Source organism: Dendropsophus ebraccatus, chromosome 8 (genome assembly GCF_027789765.1).
Source record: "Dendropsophus ebraccatus isolate aDenEbr1 chromosome 8, aDenEbr1.pat, whole genome shotgun sequence".
NCBI classification, from domain to species: domain Eukaryota; kingdom Metazoa; phylum Chordata; class Amphibia; order Anura; family Hylidae; genus Dendropsophus; species Dendropsophus ebraccatus.
This window is the reverse complement of record NC_091461.1, coordinates 91,288,063-91,305,812: the sequence shown is the minus strand read 5'-3', so window position 1 is coordinate 91,305,812 and position 17,750 is coordinate 91,288,063. Positions and strand designations below refer to the sequence as shown.

Sequence of the window (17,750 nt, the reverse complement as noted above, 5' to 3'; positions counted from 1 at the left end):
ATGCGACATGGCATTCATCATCTGTTCTAGCCAAATCCAACCTCCAAAATCCAAATTGCGCTCCTTCCCTTCGGAGGCTTGCCCTGCACCCACATTGCGGTTTATGTCCACATGTGGGGTATTTACGGACTCAGGGGAAATTGCTCTACACATTTTGTGGCTTTTTTTCTCTTTTAACCCCTTGTGAAAATGAAAAATTCAAGGCTAGACCAACATTATAGTGTAAAAAATTTTATATTTCATTTTCAAGCCACATTGTTCCACATTTGTACCTGTCACCAGTGGGGTCCATATGCTCACTACACCCCTTGTTACATTCCCTGAGGGGTGTAGTTTCCATAATGGGGTCACTTGTGGGGGGTTTTCACTGGCTTGGCAGAACAGGGACTTTTTAAATGCAACATGGCCTTTGAAATCCATTCTACCGAAATCCAGCCCCAAAAAGCTAAATGGCGCTCCTTCCCTTTAAAGGCCCGTCTTGCGGCTGCATAGTGCCTTAAGTCCACATGTGGGGTATTTCCGTACACGGGGGAAATTTCTCTACGCGTTTTGCTTTGTTTCTTCTCTTTTAACCCCTTGTGAAAATGAAAAAACCAAGTCTAGGTCAATGATTTTGTGTAAAAATGAAAAAAATTTTACACTACATGTTGGTCTATACTTGATTTTTTCCCTTTTCACAAGGGTTTAAAAGAGAAAAAAAGCTCAAAGCGTGTAGAGCAGTTTGTTTCGAGTACGGAAACACCCAACATGTGGACATAAAGCGCATTGCAGCCGCAAGACGGGCCTCCAAAGGGAAGGAGCGCCATTTGGCTTTTGGAGGCTGGATTTGGCTGGAATGGATTTCAAGGGCCATGTTTCATTTACAAAGACCCTATGCTGCCAAGACAGTGCTAAACCCCCACAAGTGACCCCATTCTGCAAACTACACCCCTCAAGGAATCTAACAAGGGGTGCAAAGAGCATATGGACCCCACTGGTGACGGGCACAAATGTGGAACAATGTGACGTGAAAGTAAAAAAATTCATTTTTTCACTTTCATGGCTCAAATGTGCCCGTCATCAAGGGGTCAATATCCTCACTGCACCCCTTGTTAGATTCCTTGAGGGGTGTAGTTTCCAGAATGGGGTCAATTTTGGGGGTTTTCCACTATCTTGGCAACACAGGGCCTTTGTAAATGCGAGATGGCATTCACCATCCATTCTAGCCAAATGGCGCTCCTTCCCTTTGGAGGCTTACCCTGCACCCGCATGATGCTTTATGTCCACATGTGGGGTATTTCCATACTTGGGGTAAATTGCGCTACACATTTAGTGTTTATTTTATCTTTTAACCCTTTGTGAAAATGAAAAAATAAAGACTAGATCAATGATTTAGTGTAAAAATATATTTTTTTTTTACACTAAATGTTGGTCCAGCCTTGATATTTTTCATTTCCAAAAGGAGTTAAAAGAGAAAATAAATGCAAAATGTGTAGGGTAATTTCCCCTGAGTACGAAAATACCCCACATGTGGACATAATGTGCCATATGGGCACAGGGCAAGCCACCAAAGGGACAGAGCGCCATTTAGAGGCTGGAATGGAGGACGGAGGCCATGTTGCATTTACAAAGCTCCTGTGCGGCCAAGACAGTAGAACCCCCCCCCCCCAAGTGACCCCATTCTGGAAACTACACCCCATAAGGAATCTAACAAGGGGTGCAGTGAGCATATGGACCCCACTGGTGACGGGCACATATGTAGAACATGTGCTGTGAAGATGAAAAATACTATTTTTTTCACTTTCACAGCACAAATGTGCCCGTCACCAGGGGGGCATATCCCCGCTGCCCCCCTTGTTAGATTCCTTATGGGGTGTAGTTTCCAGAATGGGGTCACTTGTGGGGGGTTTGTACTGTCCTGGCCGCACAGGGGCTTTCTAATTGCATCATGGCAAGCCTCTAATGGGAATGGGGGCCATGTCTATTTAGTTGTGGAAAAGGGACAATTTTAATTAATTTGGGGGTATTGGGCCAATTAGAAGTTTATAAGGTTGAAAAGGACAGGAGTCCATCAAATTCAACCTGTGTTGATCCAGAGGAAGGCAAAAACTCGTGAGGCATAAAACAGTAGCCTCATCACAGGGGAAAAATTCCTTCCCGACTCCATAATGGCAATCAGACTAATACCTGGATCAACGTGACCCCTGAAATAAGAATAAGGGACAGAATATTGAAAATTTAGAACTCCAATGACGTGTGGTACGCCTTGAAGCAATCCTTTATGCAGAGGCCGGGGTGATCAGGACAGGTGTCACACTGGTAAATGCTGTCCTTCCTGATCCCCCTTTTGTGGCACACTCTGCACTTCTTTTGGGATCTCCCCTTTTTTCCAGTGTGGGGGACTTCACCTGGAAAATGTTGTCCCTCTACGATACGGGGTCCTTCATATCCAGAAGCGCTGGGGCCCGCTCCGTGGCTGCAGAATATCAGGGCTTTGATTACTGCTTCCTGGAAATCAAGGAATTTCCCCTGGTGGCCGGCACATCGGTACAACACTAAAGTATTGTACATCGCTGTTTGTACCAGATGTACGGCCACCTTTTTATACCACGTTCTGGTTTTTCGCGTGGCATTATATGGTTTCAGGACTTGATCTGAGAGATCAACTCCTCCCATATACTGATTGTACTCTAGAATACAATCAGGTTTGTTCACCACGTTTGTGGTACCACGTACAGTGACAGGGGTGACGCTATTCCTGTGAATTGTGGTCAGAATAAGGACATCGCGCTTGTCCTTATATCTGACCAACAACATGTTTTCACAGGAATAGGCCTTGCACGCACCCCTTCTCATCGTTTCTCTAACAGGGTGACTTGGGAGGCCTCTTTGGTTTTTTCGGATCGTGCCACAAGCTACTGTAGCTCGGGCAGCGAGTGACCGAAACAGGGGGATGCTGGTATAAAAGTTATCAACGTACAGGTGATAACCTTTATCCAGCAGTGGGAAGATCAGTTCCCAAACGATCTTCCCACTAACTCCGAGGATGGGGGGGCATTCTGGGGGCTGGATTTGGGTGTCCCTACCCTCATACACTCTAAATCTGTAAGTGTACCCTGAGGTACTCTCACAGAGTTTGTAGAATTTCATGCCATACCGCGATCTTTTATTGGGAAGGTACTGGCGGAAATGGAGTCTTCCTTTGAAGCTCAGGAGGGACTCATCTACTGAGATGTATTTCTCTGGGATATACATCTCAGCAAATTTGGATGAGAAGTGCTCTATGACCGGCCGTACTTTGTACAGTCGGTCATATGAGGGGTCATCTCGTGGGGGGCACCTTGCATTGTCATTATAATGCAGGAATTTTAGGAGGGTTTCGAATCGTACCCGTCCCATGGCCATTCTGTAAAGTGGGGTATTATATATAATATTCCCACTCCAGTATTGCCGCATTGTGGTTTTTTTTACTAGGCCCATGTGCAGCAGGAGCCCCCAAAATTTAGTCATTTCGGCTGCATCAGTAGGGGTCCACGCCATGGGCCTAGCAAAAGAAGAGGAGGGGTTCTGGGCCAGGAATTGGTGCGCGTACAGATTTGTTTGCGCCACCATCAAATTTACAAGGTCACCAGAGAAATAGAGCTTGAAAAAGTCTATTTCTCTGAGACCTGTGGGGTTAACCTGGATTCCCGCCGTTGCCGTAAAGCCAGGAATCCAGGGCTGATGATTTGGGGGGTCTGGGGTCCAGATGGGGTCACCTGTCTGGGGGACGGTGGGCGGGATGGGGTCACCTGTCTGGGGGACGGGGGGTGGGATAGGATGACGTGTCTGGGGGGCAGGGGGCGGGATGGGATGACTTGTCTGGGGGGCAGGGGATGGGATGGATTGACGGGGGGCAGCCCGAGGCGTTCTCCTTGGACGCCGTGGTGGATAATCATCATCACTGGATGATGATGATGAGGATGAATGGAGGAATGAAGGATCCCCCCATTCATCCTCACTGGCTGTTTCGGTGTCAGAGGCGATAAGTGCGTACGCCTCTTCCACCGAAAATCGTTTCTGTGACATTTTTATACGGGGATTGGGGTAGGGGGGGTATGTAAATGTAATGTGGTGTAGTGGTGTAGTGTAAAGCTTTATTAGATGTATTGTAATGTAATGTGTGGTAGTGTAGTGTAGTGTAGTGTTTTGTGTTTTACGTGTTTTTCACAGTAAGGGGGGGGGGGGGAACCTACGCCAAAAAAAGAGTTGCTGATAAATGCCGCACTGTAATGTGCGGTACTTTTCAGCAAACAGTGGCGGTAGGATATAGAAAAAAAAAGGGTGAAAAGGGGGGGAAAAAACCCCTACGCCAAAAAAGCGGAGTTGCTGATCAGCGGCGCACTTACGTGCGATGCTGATCAGCACTCAGCGGCAAAAGGGCGCAAAAAAAAAAAAAAAATTGAGGGGGGAAAAAAAAAAATGCTATTTCTTCACCCCAAAGCCACTGATTAGTGTATGATATACACTAACCAGCCGCTAGGGGGCAGTACTACGTACCTGACGGAAAAAGCCTAAGATCTCCGGAAAAAACGCGACAAGACCCGAACGAAGAAGCCGAACGATGACGTGGAAAGAAGCCGACGCCGAACGAAGACGCGGAAAGAAGCGGACGCCACGGAATCGCTGATTCGCCGCACCGGACGCTACGATCAGGTGAGTATGGTGCACTACACACCACACACACCTGCTCTGCTCACCTCAGCTAACCGACTGAGGCGTGCAGATCAAAGTAAAAATATTTATTTTTACTTTGATCGCCGCTATTGGCCGGCCGGGCTTGGCCGGCCAATAGCAGCGATCTGGGGGGTGGCACCATGGCCCCCTCTAGTATACACACTAATGATGATTGGTGCTGTCTCGGACAGCACCAATCATCATTAAATTCCGGGTCCCCGGGTCACCGATGACCCGGGAACCGGAAAATCACTGTAGTTGGCTGATTTGGATAAATCAGCCAATTACAGCGATCGTCGGCACGGAGGGGTTAATCACCCCCCCGTGCCGGCAAGCTACGGTGGTCTGCTGTTAGTAACAGCAGCCATCATTACCCGATCGCCGCGTGTTTACACGCAGCGGTCGGGTAAACATCGGGCGTAAATTTACGCCCTGGTGCGTTAAGTACCAGGCTGCGAGGGCGTAAGCTTACGCCCGATGTCGTTAAGGGGTTAAAAATCGCTCTGTGTGATAGGACCCTAAGAATGGCAGCCCTACATGGTGCTCAAAGGATTGTGAAAGCGCCACAGACAACTATCCTGAAGTATTAAACTGGAAGAAGATGACATACACAGCTCTGCTGCCCTGCCTGCCTGAACGAACACACACAGCTCTGCCTACACCTACCACATGTGACTGATCACATGACTAAACAATCTCTGCGTGTGATCACATGACTATGATGTCATCAAAGGTCCTATAGTCACAAGGAAGTGTAACATCTGCAGATAAGTTATTGGTCAGTGTATTTATTCTATGTATTCTGTATCTAGTGCATAGTGTGATTGTGTATACTGGAGATGTAGTGTGCATGAGTTGTCCATATATTTCACATATGTAATAAATCTATTTGATGAGATAATGTATAGTAACTGCATAAACAGGATGGAGCTGCAGATCCCCATAATGCGGTAGCGTAGTACAACAGGCTAAAATAAAGAAGCAGGGCTGCTGTCAGAGGTCTGTGTGGTCACATGACAGCAATGGGGAAGGGGGTGTGTGTTCAGCATGAACCAATCAGGAAGTGTGAGTGGCTTGTTGTAAGTGCAGGCAGATTATAGCAGCAGTGTGTATAGCTGGGTGCACATTTTATCAGGAACACGAGGACTGACAGAGACTGCAGGGGGCATGAAGGAATGAGCAGGGCAGATGTAGGCACAGTATAGTAGCACTCTCTGTCTGGGGAGAGAGGGGTTACAGCTATGAACAGATTACCTCCACAGTCCAGTCCCCTGATGCAAGCCTCAGCCTGAAGTGGATCTGCTATGATTTGGAAGGTGAGGGAGACTTCCTGGGTCGGAGTACAGGGCTGTAGACCATGCCACTCCCCCTCATACCCATTACAGGGAGCTCTTTAACCAAAGCAATGCTCTTAAACCAAGTTACAATTTTGAAAAACTGTGAGCTCTTCTTGCAAAATGCTCTTAATTCAAGTTACTCTTAAACCAAGGTACACTATATATATATAATGCTGTATATGTTTTTTTTTTTTTGCCAGGCATATGCTTGGTGTGATATTTCGAGTATATTCTTTAAAATGGAAGCCTAAGAACTTCCTATGGACTGCGTTAGACAACTGATCATCCTTTCTGTATGGTGCACTATAGGATTTTCACTTCAACAAGATAAATATCCTGTCTATCCGGGCAAAGATGAATAAAGACAGGTATAAGATGGCCAATAGGATATTAAATCTCACCCTGGAGATCATCTACTTGCTGACTGGAGAGGTGAGGGATTTGGGTAAATTTGTTGCTATGATGTCACATCTCTTTTTTTATTATTAATATTAATATCATTATTGTCTCTTTAATATATATATATATATATATATATATATATATATATATATGATAAAGGTTGAAGAAGCGAGGGGTGTGGATTGGATATACTTACAATGATATATAATATGTACAATTTAACAGTATTTCTCCACACACAGGATTACACGGTAGTTAAGAAGACATTGCCTCAGTATAGGAAACACAGCTACAATTCACCTATATTAGGCAAACAGAGCAGGAGCCCCATCTTGGACTTTTCATCCTATTCCTTGATACATGAGAGAAGCAATGAGGAGAAGATCCTGTATCTCACCAACAAGATCACTGAGCTGCTGACCGGAGAGGTGAGCGCTGCTGGGAATGCTGGGACATTATACAGTAGATAGTACATGGTCGTCATTACATGATGACTTTGTATGTATCAGGTTCCTATAAGGTATCAGGATATCACTGTCCATTTCTCCATGGAGGAGTGGGAGTATTTAGAAGAACACAGGGATCTGTATATGGACGTAATAATGGAGGAGCACCAGTCCCTACCATCACCAGGTAAGAAGAGGAAGAGGTTTTCATGGGCATTAAAGGAGCAAGTAGAAACAAGGGTCATATAGAAACACCAGTCATCTGATATGTCCATCTTGACAATTTATTCATAGTCTGTGTGTTTCCCATAGATGTCTTAAGTAAGATAAATACACCAGAAAGGTGTCCTAGCCCAATGTCTTCCCAGGACTGTCCAGGAGAAAGTCACAATGTTCCACAGGATTATCAGGTGGGTGGTCTCATCAAATACTAAATAAGACCTGTAAATTTACTATGTTCAATCTTAGCTCATTCTGTTCCAATAGCAGTATAGAGAAGACCTATATAAAAAATACAGTGCAGGCATGAGATGGGGGGTACATAATAAAAAATGTATCCTTACTGGTCCCCAGACCCCAGTTGGCATCCTCCTGTAACATCACAACCTGGCTAATAGATGTTTAGCTCAGCCAGTCAGTGACTGCAGCGGGACCATCTGATTGGCTTAGCAGGTACTTTTTCCCGGGTCATGACGTACCAGGAATCTGGTAGAAAATGATACTCGGCCTGTTGACTCGGCACTACGGGGGCCGATATGTATATTTTCTTTATTGTGCTCCCCCCACCCCCTGCCTGCACTGTATATTTTGTTTTTGCCGGAGTTCTCCTTTAATATAAATAGGACTTTTGCAAGTTTTTTCTGAATTGTACCTTGTTTCGCATTTTCAACCAGAATGAAGATCTTAATGATATTAAAGTTGAAGTTATAGTAGGAGAAGAAGAGAGGACACCTACAGCTAATAGTCCCGGTGGGTAATGGCGGATCATTCTATCATGCTATATCCTTTACTCTCACAGCTGATAGGCTGAGGCCAGACTCCTCTGGCACCAGCTATTGCCCTTTGTCTAGTTTAACCACATGCAAACTTAGCAAAATCAAGCAATTGGACTGTCAGTTCAATAAACATTGGGCTGACAGGTTTTTGGGCACCTTTAGCTTTGCTAGGTAGTAATTATAATATTCCTTTGATCCATAGAAATACAGTGAGCCTTAAAACATTGGTCTGGGGCAGGCTAAAAGTGACTGTACCACCAGGCCCAGGCTGAAGCACTGGAGGCGAGCCGACCCACCCTTAGTGGGAAGAAATCCCAGCCCCTCCATGACGTGACTCTATTAGAATCAATGGAACCCTATCATCGAGGGACTAGGGTTTCCTCCCACTAAGGGTGGGTCGGCCCGCCTCCAGTGCTTCTGCCTGGGCCTGGCGGTACAGTCACTTTAAAGGCAGACAACACTTTTAATGACTCGGCACAGGAGGGGGGATATAAAAGGCTTAAAAACAGAAGAACTTTTAAAGAGGTACTCCAGCTGGGACCCTGGGTCCCGCCTCTGCATGGCTAATTGGCCCTGAAACGTCATATCTCAAGCCTCTTCTTAGACCAGGAAGTGGCCAGAGAGCAAGGGACCGGAGTAGTTGGATGCGGGCATCAGCACTGGGGATGTGGAGGTAAGAAGATATAATTGTTTTCCTCCATCTCCTTCCAGGCGATTGTGAAAAAAGGGGTCACAATTAGTTAAAGTACCCCTTTAATTATTGTTAGTCACACATTGCCTTACTGAATGTTTTGTATGGTGTTATCAATATCTGCTGTGCTTTGTTATAAGGAAAATAATGAAAGTCCTTTTTTTTCCCCCCAAGATGCCTGGACCAGTGGTTTAAATGGCTACTGTTGTTTATCCCCAGATCATGAGATAATAGATGGCAATATTACACAAGATGCTTATAAAGAACTCTACATTACACCAAACAATGCCTCATTTCTTCAAAGTGGAAATCCGCCTATTGATCCCATTAATTACAAGGAAAAATCCTCTGATCAGTCGCTGACAGTTAAACAAAGTAACGAACATAAAAATGGTAAACCATTTCCTTCCTCTGAATGTGAGAAATGTTTTAAAAAGAAATCTAATCTTTGTAAGCACAAAAAAATTCATAGCGATGAAAACCCCTATTCATGTCAAGAATGTGGAAAGTGTTTTAAAAAGAATTCCAATCTTTCTATTCACCAGAGAATTCACAGAGAAGAGAAAAAGTATAAATGTTTGGAATGTGGAAAATGTTTTACCACAAAATCAGATCTTGTTAAACATAAGAGAATTCACACAGGGGAGAAACCATTTTCATGCTCAGAATGTGGCAAATGTTTTACTTGGAAATCAGATCTAGTCAAACATCAGAGAATCCACACAGGAGAGAGGCCATTCCCATGTTCAGATTGTGGCAAATGTTTTATCCGGAAGTCAGATCTTGTAAAACATGAGAGAATTCACACAGGGAAGAAGCCGTATTCATGTTCAGAATGTGCAAAAAGTTTTACCCAAAGATCAAATCTGGTTGAACATCAAAAAATTCACACTGGCCAGAGACCATTTTCATGTTCAGAATGCAGGAGATGTTTTACCAGGAAATCAAATCTCGTGGAACATCTTAGAATCCATACAGGTTAGAAGCTGTCCTTGAGTATGGAACATGGAAAATGTCCCGTTAAAGATCCTCTCGAGAAGCCTCAGGAACTTGTCCCTTAGGGGCAGCTGAGTTTCTGATATCAAACGTAAGGAATGTTTTATCCAAGAATACGGTCTTGTTGAACATCAGAAATATCAGCTTAAGACTTCTTCATGATACTCAAACTGTAGGAATTATTCTTCCCATCAGAAAGGAGCTGATTCCACTGTAGCATTTTACTGCAAAACATGCTACCAGATCGGGTCTTCTACTCATAATTATTACCTGGTGTGGTATATCAGATAACTAAACGTGCTCATGCAGAGTAGTGAATGATTCCACTCACCTGGTGCGGTTGTGCAATATCATAGACACAACCCTATAAAGTGCATGGATAAAGTGCGGTGCAGCTCTCCGATGACCAATACTGGCAATCCAGTCACCAGAGTGTGTGCAAACCAAGCAGGGACAAGCAGATAAAAGAGGACTTCCTCATAAAGTGAAAATGCAACCAGACAAAAACATAAAATAAAAACGCACGTATGCCGCTAAATGTGAATGGGACATAAACATGCGTAGCATAAAAATGTATTTAATAAACAACAACGCATTTCTGCTCAGTGTTATCTCACAGAGCCTTCATCATGTTTATTCCATCAGTTTTTTCCTCTATTCTATATTCTGTATTGATTCGAATAATCTTCTATACATAAAGCAAAGCAAAAACAGGCACTGTTGTAGAGACAACACATGGGGCAGCATTACCGGGGGCCATTTACTATAGGGGTACAACTCACAGGAGGGGCAGCTACTATAGGGGTATAAGTCACGGGGGGGCAGCTACTATAGGGGTTCAACTCACAGGGGGGGCAGCTACTATAGGAGGCAGCACCAGAGAGTGTCATCTACTATAGGGGCACAACAGGGAGCCCTCTACTGTAGATGGATAGTGCTGAGCTGCCTCCTCTTCTGCCCTTCTCGGAGATCAGGAGGCAAAAGCCATATGATGCAGAATGCATGTGTCTGCACATACAGCCATGCCTTTGGCTCTCCATAGACTTTAATGATGCAGCACCAGATAACCGGAGAGGCTGTAGGTCAGAACGTTCTGATGTACGGCCTATCTGGCGGCATTATCCATGTTTTCCAGGACAGTTGGACAAATCTACTCAAGACTAGACATCAACTGTCTAGAGGCGGTTGTCATCGGGGCGCCCAAACGCTGTTGCCTGGACCCCAGAGGAGGCGACTACAGCACTGCAGCCTAGTGTTGTAGGTTCCTTACAGCAAAGTAGTATGTGTGAAAAATGCTGGTATGGAGCACAGCCTAAAATAGAGGTACACAAAAAGTAGTCTGTGTGAGGGGCACAGAGTGCAGTCTGTGAAAGAGAGGGGTGCATGGGAGGCAATCTGCATGACAAATGGGGGTCATGTAGGGCATTGGGTGTGAGAGAGGGCCATGGGTGCAGCCTGTGCAATAAGGGCAATTGAGGGTGTCATAGCTTCAGTCTGTGGGAGAAATTAGACATGGAGTACAATCTGAAAAATGATGTATAAAAGGAGGAGGAGAGAGGGCAATGGGGTGCAGTCTGTGGGAGAAGGCATTTGGTTATTATATGTAGGGGAAATGTAAAATAAGGGCATGTGGGAGGCAGTCTGTAGTAGCGGGGTCCTGTTGGTGCAGTTCGGTTTAGGGACAGTGTTAGTTGTTGCACTGGTGTGTACTTACACTTACACAGACACAACATTACTGAGCAGAGACCAGACACTTCTGTAGATCACCTTTATAGGCTTATTCCTATTACATACAATGATGCATTATTGCTAGGGTGTGCCTTCTCTTTGTCATGTGGGTTGATGACGTTCAGCCCGCAGCAATTCTGAGAATGAAGAGGCCACATCCCTCCTGGCTTTAGCATTGTCTCTTCGTCGGAGGGAAGTTTTCAGACACTCACTATGCACTCTTAGAATCAGGACTTTCACCTGTCCTAGGGATATTCAATCACAGTGTTTGATGGGAACACTCCTTTACTTGCAGAATGGTCTAATCTTACAGAAGTATCAGAGCTATTCAATTAATTTGGCCAGTTTCTTATTCACAGGATTTTTTTCTGACTTTTTAGCCATTTTTCTTTGAGCAACTTAACCCTAAGCAAATAACCCTAATTTTCCCTTAGAGAAAGAGCCCTGAGGGGAATCCAGTTAATAACAGCCAAAAATACTCAGTGGTTGTCAAATTTATAACACACAATTGTGATTTAAAAATAAATTTGACTTTGAGCCACTGATCTCACATTGCCAACACACAGAATAGGATGCCCCACATCACACCCAAAAGAGTCCAGCCTGGCCCAAAGTGGTTCTGGGTGTAAAAAACTGGCATCAAAGTGGGCAGCCAGGCACTGGTGTTTTCAAATGGTTAAATTAGTTTGGGCCACTGATATCTCACTGCCAACATCCAGAGAGGGAAGCCCTGCATTTAGCCTGGCCAACGTGGTTCTGGGTATAAAAACTGGCATCAGTATGGGTGGATATGCACTTTTTCTGATCTAAAAAAAAGTACCCAGTGTTTTAAAGGGTTACACGATTTTGGTCCACTGATGTTACACTGCCCCGCATCAAACCCAAAAGAGTCTAGCCTGGGCCCAAAGTAATTCTGAATGTGGTGGTCTGTGCAATTCTGAGGTAGACAAGTTGATTTAATTTAGTTTTTTTTGTGGCGTTTGGGGGGGGGGGGTAATACTTTACTTTCCCCTTTCTTTCTTGCAAAGTGGTGTATCTGGTTGCATTCTGTATACTAATGAAGTTTCTGACCTCATATCAGAAGTCATACATTTTGTAATCTCTTCAAAATAGCTTCCAGTATTCAGTGTTTTTTTAAAAAAACTTGGACATTCATGAAGGCCACACCAGTGGGATATGCCAGATTCTTACCTGCCATAACCCCTGCACACCTAAATACGCCTGATTTACCATTTTACTGTAAATCATGGGAGAAATTGATTTCTGCACGCCCCTCCCCCCAATGCAGGTTCCACCAGATTTATCCGGTGGTGTGAATGGCAGTGGGGTCCAATTTAAGAACAGTGTACGAGTCCAATATCACATATAGCAGAATTTGGGGCTAGTCTGACCTTTGTTTAAGGGGTTTAAGTTAAAGGGGTTATCCAGCGCTACACAAAAATGGCCACTTTCTTCCAGAGACAGCCCCTCTCTTGTTTCCAGCATGGGTGCGGTTTTGTAACTCATTTCTATTGAACTGGAGACAAGAGTCATGCTGTCTCTGGAAGAAAGTGGACATGTTTTTGTAGCGCTGGATAACCCCTCTAACATAATGCCGCTCTGCAGTTGTTGCACAATATGATTCTAATATAGAAATGAGAGCCAAGCAGAGCAATTCATTGAAATCACAGTCCATTACTCTCCTCTTCAGTCACTCTGTGCAGCTTCAATAATTCCTTTTAAAATTTGAAAGAATGCTCAGTCTTTTCCATATGGTCAGATATTTCCATCAAGTTCATGTGATTTGAATTTTTCCTGGAACACTTACAGAATTTTTCAGCTTCTGGTTTTTAATGGATTGCTTAATTGTTTTCTTTGTATTTTCCAGTTTCTTGTTACCATGAAACACATTCACCATCAGCACAGCCAGATTTTTATTGTCATTAAAATTAGTTGCATTCTGCAATAATCCAAAGTGGAGGAAAAATTCCCTTTTGTGCTTGCTTACATTATGTTTGTTTGTCTTCATGCAAACTAACATGACCATATGGGCAGAACATATGTGTATAATGGTGAAATTGCATTGAATTTCTCTTCAGCCACAATTGCAGAAGGTATGCAATGTCACATGGTATGCATGTCAGATAAAATCCAGTTCTACAAATACAGGATAAATTACGGCACAGACATGGCAGCCAGTGGTGTATGGTTGGCGTACTCTGATCTGAAGACAGTAATTCAGACACAGGAATTAAAATGTCAGTATTCCCTAGTACTTATACACACAGAGCATAATACACAATTTTATGAGAAACACTCAGTTTCTTTCTTTTATTACTGATCCAATTGCATCCAAGTACAAGACATATTTTCGAACCCTGCAAGTCACGCACAACTGTGCATCAAAGTGCACGTGTGTGTAACAAATGGGAACCATACCAATGTACTGGATGTAGGCCTGTTTTAGTTCGCGTAGATTTTGTTCCTCTTCGTAATATCAGTCAGTCAGTCCCTACAAACATCTTTGCCAAATCTGTTTTCAAGTTCTTTTTCCCTGCAAATTTCTGTAGTACATCCAGTGTTTTGACAGTGACAATTCCGAATAATAGTTTCTCTGCATCTGCACTTTCTGCTTTTTTGGTATGAAGCATATGAGTTTTAGAGTCTCCTAATTCTATTTTTATAGTATTCCTTTTCTTTGGCATGTATTGTATGTCTCTGAAAAGATTATACAGTCTGCAAGCTGATTGTATACCAAAAATACGGAAACCTGCATGTACCTTTGGCTTGCCAATAGACAGATTTTTTTCCCCTAGAATTTAATGTTCTCACTGCGTTATAAATATATTTTAGTACACAAAATTTGTTAACTTCATATATTTTCCTGCACAAGAGATCTGTCCGATTACTGTTTAATATTCTGAACCCATGCCTTTTATTTGGTTTTACTTTGGTCCATTCCTCTTTAGAAATATGCAGAAAAAAATCAGATGGACACTCGGCAGAAAATATTTCATTTTCATTCTAAGGTCTTTAAATGATTATGGTTATCTCTGAGTATTTTCTTAAGGGTGCGTTCACACCTACAGTATCCGCAGCAGATTTGATGGTGAAGATTTGATGCTGAGTTCAGTAATTTGGATCAAATCTGCACACCTTAAAATCCGTTGCGATACGGTAAGTGTGAAGCTACCCTAACAGTCAAATGTTTAATTGCCAAGCTTTTTTTTTTTTTTGCAAAGTTTGATCATATGTGTTATCCAAGTCATCTATGACCATATTTTCTTCTCTTTCTTCTGTAGTTATATGTTGTGTTGGACTTGTTTTATATATTGGCATTGATTTGCAGTGCCTCAGGTATTAAAGTCATTTGTATGTCAAAGTTTAGTTTGTGGTTTAAAATTGAAATGAGTTCCCGCACACGGTATCGGACACCATTGATTTTGCCTTTCATATTTGAGCCAGTCATAACCTTGACCTCGCATATCTTTAAAGTCTATTCCTAGTTTTTCCAGATACTGAATGAGCATTGTGTTTTCCATTTCAACACAAAAAGTGCTCTTTGATGGACACCAATGCAGTATTATTTCTATCACCTTCCTGCATCCGAACAAAGTGCACCATTAACGTCATCTGTTCTCTGTGGCTAATGTCAGGAGTGCATTCCAAGATGACAGAGTAGTATTTTGCCAATTGCAGTTGTGCTAATATCTTCTGCCTTACTTGCCATGCCAGTAACTGAATCATTTCATTCTGAATTGAACTTCCTAAATAATGGGTTTCTTGATTGGTTACTCCGCTAACATGTTTTTTCATGACCTCATCAAATTCACTGATTATCTCCACAAACTTCAAGAAGTTTCCATTATTACTTTCAAATACTGTAATTTATTAGCTGTCCCACGGAAAGCTAAATTTTGTATAGCCAGTGTTCTGGCAAGCACAATCCGTCTTGTTAAAACATTCCGCCAGTGCTGAGTTTCTGCCTCTATAACTTCTTTATTTTGTTAGGTTCCACCGTAACCTTGTTTCTAGATCTTTCCATTTCTGGAATGCTCTCTCATGGTTCTCAGCTTTTTCATGAATAGCCAAATTTCGCGCTAGGTTCTTTCAATCACTTGTTCCAGTTGAACATATGGCAGCTACAACAAAGTTAGCGGGAAAGATTTTGCAGCAAAAGCAATTCACCACATCCTTACTGACTGAATAGACGAGCCATTGCCTTTCTGTTACTTCCTTGTTAGGTAGTTCACGAAGGTAATGCCTGCGATCAAAGCTCCGTTTACCAGCATCCTTTTTTTAAATTCCTTTATTTATTTAATATTTTAAGTACAAAGTAAAAATTAACAAGATGGATCCATATCCACATTTGTACAGCGTATAATATAATGGATCCAATAGTAATTACAGTTCATATTTAAACAGTAACACATTCCCCCACCCACCACCCACTCGGCCCGCGGCTGCGGAGCAGAAAGAAAAAGAAAAGGAAACCAACAGAGACATTATACTAATTTAACCTCTAATCTCTTTCCTCTTGCCAGAGCAACCAAATTCTATTATGACGTTTCAATTTCTTAGCAGATTTTTTTGCTAAACTGTGTTCATATTTCATTACCCGTGCTACTAAAGACTCCCATTCAGAAAGGTGGGGCGGCCTCTCACTACACCAGTGTCTAACAATCACTACTTTAGCATACATGAATAGTCTATTCAACAGTGAGCCTCTCTCAGAGTCTTCAACCATCTTTTTTAAAGTTTTACGCTTCCATGCTTGTCCCTTCAAAAAGTCACAGTGCATGCGACTCAAAAATAAATTTAGATGAATCCGCGGTGTCTACAAAGGCACTTTTTAACTACCAGTACCAAAATTTGTGCCTATCCTGAATTCCATATCTCGACTTCGAATTTCCGAGAATATTATCAGTGTTCCTTGCTCTATTATGTGACTAAAATATGTAACTCCCCTATTTTTCAAAATTGTGTATCTTGCATCTTCATAAATTCGTGCAACTTTAAGTTTCCCCAAATTGGGGTAAATTTTAAACTATTTTTGATCCCACATATCTGCTTCACCACTTGCCATACTTTAGTGAATAGTTTCGCAAAAGAAAAGAACCCAATTTTATCCCCCTTCAGCTGATTACCTTCTAAGTTTTCAAGGATCTCTCTGTTTGGGGCCACTTCTTGAAGTGTGAATCAGACACTAGGAGAGAGAGCGCCACGCATTAAGTCTTGTAATTTCATTGCCAGATTTTCATTTAAGATTTTCTAGCATACTCAGCCCCCCCTCGCATTCCCTCTGTACCAATAGCTGATATTTGATCCTCACTTTTCTCCTCCCCCATATCAATCTATTAACAAGAGCGAGGAGCCTTCAAAACCATATATCCTGAATCCATATAGGGGCTGCAAATAAATAAAATAATACCTGGGACCAGCATCCTTAGGATAGCTAAATCGCTTCGCTTGCTGCGGACCATGCAATACAAGGAAATCCCTCAGCTTTTTCTTCATATCCATCCACAGACCTGGATCTTGTAATAGTAGCAGGTCAAAATCCAAGCTTGCTTTAGGCTGTGCTTCTATCTCCATCTCAGCTGCACTACCTTCACTTCAGCTTCTTCTTGAAGCACTACTACATCCAAATTTGACACTGATATAGTAGATTACATTTCTGCACACATGTGTTCTGAACTTTGTTCTTGAGGAACATGTGAAACTTCAGAAGATGGCAGAGAGGAACTACTTAATTCTGCTGGTGCAAGCTGCTTGAAGAAGCACTTATGCCAGGATTAGCTCTGCCAGAAATGCCAACATTTTCACTGCCCTCAGAGGAGGGTTCACGTTGTGGTTCTGATGACAAAAACGTTAACATAGACCCCTTCTGTTTTGCGAGGGCAGCAATTTTGGCTTCTCGCTTCTTTTTTATGCTGCTCCAGAGAGGCGCTTTCTTCCATCAGACTTTTTTTTCTGTAAACATATTAAGTTTTAATTAAGTAATAATGGACCACTATATATTTGTAACAAATTTTTAAATTAGCTATACCGGTGACAAATGTTGACATGCCGCGAGTGGAGGAGGGGCATGGTCTGCATAGTGTGGTCTACAGCACTGTACTCTGACCCAGGAAGTCTCCCTCACATTCCAAATCATGGCAGATGATGGCAGATAAATACACTTCGTGTCCACTAGTCACGGCAAAGAAACCACAACCCCCCCCTCTCCCCCCCACACACACCCTTCACTCAATTTGCCATACTGCCCCCTCCCCCACACACCACCCGACCCCCAACACAACCCCCATAAAAAACACAAGTTGGGAATTGGTTTCAATTGATGAAGGACTTCCACTTCCATGGACCGTCGGATGTCATGGACATGCTCACGGACTCTCATTTTCAATTTGCGAATGTCAACCCTACATAGATGAGGTTAAGGGACAGGTGGCATAATATATTACACCTACAGTGTTGCAAG

At 43.0% G+C, this 17,750-nt stretch overlaps 1 protein-coding gene across 3 annotated transcripts; it reads left to right on the top strand.

Moving 5' to 3' along the window:
- The first annotated feature begins 5,417 nt into the window (after positions 1 to 5,417).
- Positions 5,418 to 10,318, top strand: LOC138799595 (oocyte zinc finger protein XlCOF8.4-like). Of its 3 annotated transcripts, none has more exons than XM_069981021.1 (7): positions 5,418 to 5,473; positions 6,233 to 6,464; positions 6,677 to 6,862; positions 6,944 to 7,067; positions 7,193 to 7,290; positions 7,774 to 7,849; positions 8,786 to 10,318. In XM_069981021.1, exons 2-7 carry the CDS (start codon positions 6,387 to 6,389, stop codon positions 9,547 to 9,549), a joined length of 1,326 nt encoding a protein of 441 aa, XP_069837122.1. In that variant the 5' UTR covers positions 5,418 to 5,473; positions 6,233 to 6,386; the 3' UTR covers positions 9,550 to 10,318. The 3 variants fall into 3 exon arrangements, with proteins under 3 accessions (XP_069837122.1, XP_069837120.1, XP_069837121.1); XM_069981019.1 differs by having other exon boundaries at positions 8,741 to 10,317; XM_069981020.1 differs by lacking the exon at positions 5,418 to 5,473 and adding an exon at positions 5,838 to 6,011 and having other exon boundaries at positions 8,741 to 10,317.
- Positions 10,319 to 17,750: the final 7,432 nt, after the last annotated feature.

Excerpts from the sequence above, each read along its gene's own strand:
- LOC138799595 (XM_069981019.1), top strand. The coding sequence starts at position 6,387 with ATGAATAAAGACAGGTATAAGATGGCCAATAGGATATTAAATCTCACC. Across the intron at positions 6,465-6,676 it reads TCTACTTGCTGACTGGAGAG|GATTACACGGTAGTTAAGAA; the intron begins GTGAGGGATTTG and ends CTCCACACACAG. Across the intron at positions 6,863-6,943 it reads CTGAGCTGCTGACCGGAGAG|GTTCCTATAAGGTATCAGGA; the intron begins GTGAGCGCTGCT and ends TGTATGTATCAG.